This window comes from Protomyctophum parallelum, assembly GCF_964188405.1.
Source record: "Protomyctophum parallelum genome assembly, chromosome: 15".
Taxonomy (NCBI): Eukaryota; Metazoa; Chordata; class Actinopteri; order Myctophiformes; family Myctophidae; genus Protomyctophum; species Protomyctophum parallelum.
This window is the reverse complement of record NC_139710.1, coordinates 11005970-11015083: the sequence shown is the minus strand read 5'-3', so window position 1 is coordinate 11015083 and position 9114 is coordinate 11005970. Positions and strand designations below refer to the sequence as shown.

At 42.7% G+C, this 9114-nt stretch overlaps 1 protein-coding gene across 2 annotated transcripts; it reads left to right on the top strand.

Moving 5' to 3' along the window:
• Positions 1-2782: 2782 nt before the first annotated feature.
• mat2ab (methionine adenosyltransferase 2Ab) lies at positions 2783-8395 on the top strand. Of its 2 annotated transcripts, XM_083783831.1 has the most exons (9): positions 2783-3030; positions 3814-3891; positions 4256-4378; positions 4464-4576; positions 4829-4972; positions 5059-5277; positions 5407-5589; positions 5679-5812; positions 6631-8395. In XM_083783831.1, the coding sequence occupies exons 1-9, from the start codon at positions 2937-2939 to the stop codon at positions 6731-6733; spliced, it is 1191 nt and encodes a 396-aa protein (XP_083639957.1). In that variant the 5' UTR covers positions 2783-2936; the 3' UTR covers positions 6734-8395. The 2 variants fall into 2 exon arrangements, with proteins under 2 accessions (XP_083639957.1, XP_083639958.1); XM_083783832.1 differs by having other exon boundaries at positions 5679-8395.
• The last annotated feature ends 719 nt before the right edge of the window (positions 8396-9114 follow it).

The following is a 9114-nucleotide window of genomic DNA, read 5'->3' as shown; positions in this document are numbered from 1 at the left end:
TATGTGAGACAGTGTTACAAAACCGAAAGACAGTGGTATGATGTTGAGCTTTTCAGAACATTGTCTTCAGGCAAAATAAATGGCAGCTTTTGAGCTTTACCAAACCATAGAGACTTGAATCAATGCTGCCTGTGGGCTGAACTGCTACCCCATGTAAAAGATCAAAGCTTCCGATTAAGTTAGAAAACAGGTCATCATAGCCTTAAGGCAGAGTAAGGGAGTGATGGGAGCTTTTTGAGTAGAGTAAAATTAAGTTATGCGGGAGATAATATACCCTGTTGGTGCGCTTTTCTGCATTGACTGTTTTGGTCCCCTGTTGGTGCTCTTTTCTGCATTGACTGTTTTGGTCCTAAACTTATTTCCAGGTCTATCAGATTGTTAGGTTGAGGTAGTTAATGTTCTCATGTCCTTGTTATCGCAGATATCCGGTACACTGCAGCCCTTGAACTCAATGAATGCATGGTGTCTGTCTGTCTGTCTGTCTGTCTGTCTGTCTGTCTGTCTGTCTGCCTGCCTGCCTGCCTGCCTGCCTGCCTGCCTGCCTGCCTGCCTGCCTGCCTGCCTGCCTGCCTGCCTGCCTGCCTGCCTGTCTCGCATACACATACTGGGTGGAGCAACTAAAATATAATATATAGGTGGTATCCAATGTTGTGGTATTCAATACACATACTGTATATCCATATGTTTGGTATATTCAACATCTTATAGAGTTTTACCTGTGGATGGTAAACAAGCATGGAAATTTGTAACCAATTGTAACTCAAGATATCAATCGTGCCCAACCTAGAGTGCATTGATCCATGTTTTTGAATTTAAATGCAATTATATTCTGTCTACAAAATGTTCATATGCCACAATCTTGTTCCTCTCTGGATAAACTTATGATTGCATGTTAACCAGTTAAGCAAGCATCATTATAAATAATGTATGTTAGTAGGCTTGGGAACAAATGGATCCTGAGCCATGTGGCTCATAGGTCAGGAGCCTATCTCATATGTCCTTAGCGTAAGGCAGCTTGATGTACAAGCAGTGTTGTTTTCGTCGACTAAAACCAAGACGAAAAATGTTCGTCGACTACCTTTTTTCACTGACCAAAACTAAATGGAAACTAAATGAAAACTAAGCTATTATGACTAAAACTAAGACTAAATATGTTGACAATTTCGTCAACAAATAAAAACTAGACTAAAATGTTAGGAAGGGACTAGTGGACAAGAGATCCAGTATAAGTAATTTTACACTTGGTTGCATGCTGAAAATAGCCGATCTACAAGCTCACAACGCATCAACACGTTGTGAGCTTGTAGATCGGCTATTTTCAGCAAGTGTAAAATCACCCATTACGACGGCATCAAGGCCCGCCAAAACACATTTTAGTCGACTGAATCACCTGTATATTTAGTCAACTAAAATCTTATGACATTTAGTCGACTAAAACTAGACTAACACTAATACATTCCAGGTGACTAAAACTAACTGAAAACTATTCAAGAGACTATGACTAAAACTAAAATAGAAATTTGCTGCCAAAAACAACACTGTGTACAAGTAGTAGTACACTGCCTTGACATGATGCTAGCATGTCGCAGGAGGACCCCAATCCTGCGACAATCCAAATCTTGCATGAGCACCAATCACAGAGGTATTGAATGCAGATTAAACCTAGCTAGATTAACCCCAGATCTTGAATTCAGGTGTCATAGTAGGAACACGAACAGCAGAACTATAAAGGTGTGCAAAAATAAATTGACACACATAAATATTGGAAGTATACATTTGCGATGCAGCAGCATCACTGCCCATTCTGCATGTCTGCAATTGGCTAGTTCTTGTCCATTATGGACTCTTATACCATACCTTTGTCAGGATGATTGCTCTGTGATTATGAATTCATAAATATGACATTGATAGATTTGGGGAATAAAAGGGAAGTAAGGTGCTTGTCTTTGTCTTGCTGTCAGTATGCACAAGAAGTATGACCCTGATTAAAGATTGTCCTATGTATGGTAGTATAACATGCTGTCCACCTCTGCCAGAGATTATGAAAATTAAAACACATGTAGGCCTACGCACTGCGCAGGTATATAGGAAACTAATTTATAAGATATTGCAATAAAGTGACCACTGACAGGACTTATCATTGCAGTCCTGAAGACTTGGGTCGTTTTCTTCATAAAACACCTGTAACCCAAACTGTAGGGCCTACTTAAGTCACTGGATATGGCGTCTGCTCAATGGCCTGTAATTACAATGTTGGGTTACATATGTGTGTGTGTGTGTGTGTGTGTGTGTGTGTGTGTGTGTGTGTGTGTGTGTGTGTGTGTGTGTGTGTGTGTGTGTGTGTGTGTGTGTGTGTGTGGCGAGAGGACTCAGTGAACTCTTGGACTTGATATGGCAAACCAGTGCTTCTCAAAGTGGGGTCAGGGTTACTTGAGTGCAGGCCAGGGGTCCAATGATCCAAATAGACCCTTACAGGTCTGCAACTTACTCAGACACAACGTGTTGACAGTTGGTACACAAATGTGAACCATACGGGTCCAGTTATTGTATACTCTCAGACTTTGAGTTATGGAGGTCCTTGAAATTAAAAGGTTGTGTAACCACTGGTGAAAACTAATCGCTGATGTACTGTGGATGCTGACTGAGCAGGACTTCAAAGGCGTGCTGTATCCCACACAAGCACTACATCACACTGTTTTCCCTCCCTTCCATGTTGGAAATGGTATGGCCCCCTGGCTGTGACGTCAACGGCGTCTTCTCCACTGCTTAAATAGTGGAGCGCTGCGCAATGACTGGCGCGTTCATGCATACGGCAGCAGACAGGGTCGGGAACTAAACCATAAAGTCAAGGCGTAAAAACGGTGCGAAGCTCGCATAAGATCGCGAAGATAGCATTTCTATATTTCACACAACAAAACAAGGAAGGAGCGTGAACGATGATGAACGGACAAATGAACGGTTTCCATAACTCTCTCATTGAGGAAGACTGCTTCTTGTTCACCTCAGAATCGGTCGGAGAAGGACATCCTGGTAAGACACGCACCATAATGTGTAAAAAATAAAACAACATTGGCTTCATGCGTTTGGTAGCTTATTTCTAATGGACATTGGGCACAAAAAAACGAATGAACGAACGAAGAAAACAAAAGACTGGTGAAAAAAAACATTGCCACTTAAATGTTTTATAGGCGGGTAGTATGCTAGTAGGTCGGCCAGCCGACTTGTGAAAGCTAACCTCCGCTAGCTAATCGTAGCTAAATTAGATAATCCTGCCGCGTGGTTTATGTTAGACCCTGTGAGCAGAATAGTCACTACCACAACTATCACAATGTTTTTCTAAACAATGGCTAGATCTTGAACGGTTCTGTTATTCGTCGAGTAACATTCTGTTGGGTATTAATGAGTCTCATTTGCCCCTGCGGTTAGCGACAAGGATTAGACATGTATTGTATATCGAGTCGACAGGAAGCGATCGCAGGGACGCTCGCTTGACGCTTATGTCAATGACATTGTTAAATGCCAAATCTATGATTTGGTGTATTCACGTTCCACTGGCTTGGGTTGATGTTGTTGCCCGGGGCACGTGCACCCGGCCTGCTGAAATGGCGACGGAGGAGGAAAGAAAGGCCTCCAGCCACTCCCACTGCGAACATGTGCGGATGGCGCTAAAAAACAACCAGCATCCCCTGACTTTTCCGCGAATCCATAAAGCGTGATCATTGACGGAGCTTTATGGTTGCCTGTGTGAAAGCATATAGTGGTTGACTGGTTGGTTGCACGGTTTTATAACTACACTGTGGTTCTTGTTTACAGACAAGATTTGTGATCAGATCAGTGATGCGGTACTCGATGCCCACCTCAAGCAAGATCCCGATGCCAAAGTTGCGTGTGGTAAGGAAAATGGTGCTCCTGTTTTCTACTGCAATGCTTCTGAATCGTTAAATTCCAGGACCCCGAGTTTGGTATGCATTAGGCCACTATGCATTACGCTGAAAGTGTACTAATGGAACCAAATGTTCTGTTTGGGTACAGAGTTAAAGGGTCAAAGGGTTTGTTTGTTTCTTAAATATCAATAATTGACCTAGGGACTCCCTGAGCTATTGTACACAAATAACAGATGATGGAAAGCTTGTTGGCTCAGATGTTTGTTCACACATTGTGTGGTTTGTGAATACATTTTATGTATTCATCTTATGTGTGTATTTGTGAATAAATCTTATGTATTCACAAATGCCCCTCCTTTGAACGATTGTAGAGACGGTTGCCAAGACTGGGATGATCCTCCTGGCAGGTGAGGTGACATCACGTGCCACAGTGGACTATCAGAAGGTTGTTCGTGATACAATCAAACACATAGGATATGACGACTCTTCCAAAGGTATGGTACATTTGGGGCACTTTTATTTAATTTGCACTTCCCTGAATTGTCTTGCAGGTTTCAGTAATCTTTGTTTTGTTATAAGGCTTTGACTACAAGACATGCAATGTTCTTGTGGCTCTGGAGCAGCAATCTCCTGATATTGCCCAGGGTGTACACATAGATCGCAACGAGGAGGACATTGGGGCAGGGGACCAGGTCAGTAGTCTGTTAACCAGACATGCAGTGTGCATTGCCGATGTACAAGGTCACAATGTGTCTCTAAACACATTGTGAGCTTGTAGAAGGGCTATATATATATATAAAATATCATATTTATTTTTCCTATAATATTACCAAAATGGGGATGGCAGGGAAGGTGGTTAAAATCTGATGCAGGTTTACCGACTTATTGGTGGAGTTTGAGGATGCGCAGCCAAGATGATCCAACAGTTTGTCTCTCTTCTGCAGGGACTGATGTTTGGCTATGCCACTGATGAGACTGTGGAATGTATGCCGCTCACTATTGTCCTTGCCCACAAGCTGAATGCCAAGCTAGCAGAACTGCGCCGCAATGGCACACTGCCCTGGCTCCGTCCAGACTCAAAGACCCAGGTGTGTGTGTGTGTGTGGTGGGGGGGGAATTGATTGCACATTTGAAAGTATGTGTGTGCAATTAACTAAATCTACATTCTGTACAGGTGACTGTTCAGTACCGCCAGAACCGTGGTGCCATGCTCCCATTGCGTGTGCATACCGTTGTTGTCTCTGTCCAGCACGATGAACATGTATGCTTGGACGAGATGAGAGATGCCCTAAAGGAGAAGGTCGTCAAGGCGGTTGTTCCATGCATCTACCTGGATGATGACACTATCTACCATCTGCAGCCAAGCGGACGCTTTGTGATCGGAGGCCCCCAGGTACGTTTATGACTTCAATGTTTTTACAGCTACTTAAGGTATGACTAAAACTAACCTGGCTAATGTTTAACAATTTTAAGCATCCTTGTCAGACACTGAAATTGCAACCTCTTACCCCTTTCATTACAGGGAGATGCTGGCCTGACGGGGCGTAAGATCATTGTTGACACGTATGGAGGTTGGGGTGCGCATGGGGGTGGTGCTTTCTCTGGGAAGGACTACACTAAAGTAGACCGGTCTGCTGCATATGCTGCTCGCTGGGTGGCTAAGTCCCTGGTGAAGGCTGAGCTGTGTAAGAGAGTGTTGGTTCAGGTGAGGGATTATTTAAAGACTTTGCCTCTTGGAGTAATATGCGGTGGCAAACTTCTGTGTGTGACAAATATGCACATCTGCTATATTAGGTATCCTATGCCATTGGAGTTGCCCATCCCCTCTCCATTTCCATCTTCCACTATGGGACCTCCAACAAGAGTGAGAGAGAGTTGCTTGACATTGTAAAGAGGAACTTTGATCTCCGCCCAGGGGTCATTGTGAGGTAATGTATATCGTCTGAGCTTCTCACTGAATCAGAAACTCCCGGCTCATTCTTTCTTATGCTTTACAGTCTTGCCATTTTGCTTGAACTGCTGCAGACACGTTTCAAATACTTTATCCCTTTCCTTGTATTTCAATTTGATCTGCATAATGACCGTAATGCCCTCTTGTGCAACTCCTGGTGACTTTTGGGTTCTGTAGGCTTATTAAAGCGTTGTATTGCTCTGCTGCTATATAGGTGTACTGTATATAGGCTAGTGTTGAAGGGCAAATTGAATCAAAAGGCATTCCGTGTCTTTGATTAACGGGCAGGGCCAGTTTATTTGCAGTATGACCACATTGAAACAACCAGAGCGCTAGCACAGAGGAAGAATGATATAAACATGGGTGAAACAATAAGTAAACGTAACAATAAATTTAAACTGATTAATGCATACATGCAGTACGACAGGTGTAGTGCATGTGAGTGACTATAAAGACATACAGTATAAGGTACCCAGCATGTTTAAGCTTTCTAGCTCACATTCAAATAGACTGCCTTTTTTTTAAATGGGACCAGTGTGCTTTCCATCTGCAAGCCGCAGTCCCCACTTCTCAAGGATGAGTTGGGTTGACATGGTATTGGTAAGTGTCAAAGCTTCATGAGTCTCCCTCTCTTTATCAGCTGGTCTTATAAACCTCTTTGATTATGGTTTTCTTTTGTGGCTCTTGACACTCCCCACTGGCTGATTTGAGCATTCTGCCTTTGTGAGTATTGATACATGCGTCTTAAGTCCACTTCATGTGACTGCTGCTAAATGTGCCGATTATGTATTCCAGGGAGCTGGATCTGAAGAAGCCCATGTATCAGAGGACTGCAGCCTACGGCCACTTTGGCCGGGACTCCTTCCCATGGGAGGTGCCCAAAAAACTAAAATACTAAACCTGTTGTTAAGCTTTCCCCCCAGGCTTGTTGGTGTATACTACAGAGAAGCCTACAAGATCCCGGGGGTGAAACGCACTTAACCTCTCTCATAATGGCATAAGTTAAACCCTTGTCTATCCCTTTCTCTCTTCACCTCCCTCCCTGTCTTGTTACTCTTTTCCCCGTTTGTAGAGTCGTACTAGATTCAAGGACACATGTTTCAGAATTTTGATGCTAAAAGATGAGTAAGATGGAATTCCACACAAATCGCGTAAGATTTCCCGTCTCTCTCTCTCCCAGTGATAGACCCCACGTAGCTGCAGTTTGGTTGTTCACTCTGGGTATTCCACATTCTGGGTCAATATCAGAAGTCTTGTGTTCCAGTGTGCTGGTGTTACCATAAGGTTAATCACAGTACCCATCTTAATTTACTGGTGCTATTGGTAGGGAATCTACAGGGCATCATCATCTGTAAGGCCTTTTCCTAGTGAAGCGATGCAGTTTTTCCAGTATAATTTTCTCAACATTCCCCCATGTTAGTCTGGTACGGTTGTTCCCAAACTTTATTTTTATCTGAGCTTTATTCTCAGTCTTTTTGTGGAGGATGCTAGAATGGCACAATAAAAGGGCCAAGGGTTGATGCTTTTCTTTCCAGAAAAATGCTATGCATTGCGCGCTGGGGAGCGAACCAAAATCTGAGAGTGGAAGGCCTCGCATGCCCCAACAGATCTTTGCTGATTTCTGACGTAATACAGAAAAGTCAGAGGCTGCTGTGTCACTGCTCTGATCTGGAGGGGTATTTGTTATACTTGATTGTTGGGGGACAATTTGGATGGTCTTATAATTGAAATTCAATTTTAAACTACTCCGCTGTTTATTTTAGTGTCTCACTTGTATCTTTTTAATTGCTGGAATTCCCATATACTCCTCAGGAATATTGATTGATGGCAGGTGTAGCTACAGAGAAACCTGGTTCCCGTCCTTATCCTGAAGGAGTGTTTTGTATTCCACAATGTTCTTATTGGCTGAACAGAAATCTAAACGTGACACTATTTATTTGTTCTCTGAAACTTGGCGTGGATACAGAGAAGCTGAGGATTCAGATGGCAGCTTTTTAACACATGGTTTCCTTACTTGATGATCATTACTTTTCAGTGTTTCTCTTGTGGTTCCAAAGTGTCCTACAGAAAAGCTTTGGTGTGCCTCCACAAGGAATTGTCACTGTCTAATGTGAAATATTTTGCCGTTTTGGAATGGGTATTTGTTTGACGCGGGGGGTGGGGGGGAGATTAGAAGTCCCTGTACACGTCTTGTACTGTTCTGGTCTTCACCTGTCCTCGTGGATTGAATGGTGACGTTTGGCTGGTGTTGTACAGAGAAACCAGCCTTGTTTACATGGCCATCTTGTGTGTTGGATAGGGTTTCAAGATTTGGTTTTGTTCCCCTTTACCACTCGGGAGTCGGGAGGTCGTCCTGTTTGCTACGGTGAGCGTAAGAGTGCCTTTTCTATTTCCTCTTTTCCCCCACCCTTGAGCTGAACCACTTTCTATCAATCCCCCTCCTATCAACATACGTCCAAGTTCCAGAGAGTAGCTTGTACTGTATTATGCTTGTCTAGGGATTGGATACAGTTTTCCTCATGTTCTGATTATATTGGTTCTAATAAATGGCTACTTTCCTTCTAAACACACTTTGTCATTGTCTTTATAGTAACATATATTGAAGGATTCTTAAGAGAAAAGGTGAAAATGGCAGAAGTTCACAATGTGAGCGTGGCCATTTCGCTATCTTCTTTATGCCACCATTGTATAATGCAGGGGCATGTGGTTAAGTCTATGAGAAATGTATTAGATTTATTGTTTTGTTGAGGTATGTGTGTATAAAGCTCCTCAAACGTTTTTGACTATTCTGCAAAAATTCATGTTCTCCTGTAATATAATTCAAAAAGTGAAACTTTCATATATTCTCAATTCATTGCACAAAGTATTTTGTAATCTTGATGATTATGCCAGACTTGGAGACTTTTTTTTTTTTTTTAATCCAGAAATGTCCATCTGAAAAGTAAATTAATGTCTGCAGTCAATACTTGGTCTGGGCTACTTTTGAACAATTATTTCATCAAATGTGGCATGGAGGTGATCAGCCTGTGGCACTGTTTAGGTGAAAGCCCAGGTTTGCTTTGATAGCAGCCGTAAGTTCATTTGTATTGAGTCTTCTGTCTCACACCTTCCTCTTGACCAGGGCTGCCCAAAAGGTAGATGGCGATCTACCAGTAGATCACAAAGGCTGTGCAGATCACATGGCATGGTCCTAAAAATATAATTTAAATATAAAAAACACTTTTTCACATCTGCCACTTGAATTAAAGTCAAAGTCGTATACGATGTCTCGCACATTAC

What these genes read in the sequence shown, in the direction of transcription:
- mat2ab (XM_083783831.1), top strand. Translation starts at nt 2,937, where the DNA reads ATGATGAACGGACAAATGAACGGTTTCCATAACTCTCTCATTGAGGAA. An exon ending in ACATTGGGGCAGGGGACCAG is followed by an intron (nt 4,577 to 4,828) that starts GTCAGTAGTCTG and finishes TCTCTTCTGCAG; the next exon opens with GGACTGATGTTTGGCTATGC. An exon ending in CGCCCAGGGGTCATTGTGAG is followed by an intron (nt 5,813 to 6,630) that starts GTAATGTATATC and finishes TATGTATTCCAG; the next exon opens with GGAGCTGGATCTGAAGAAGC.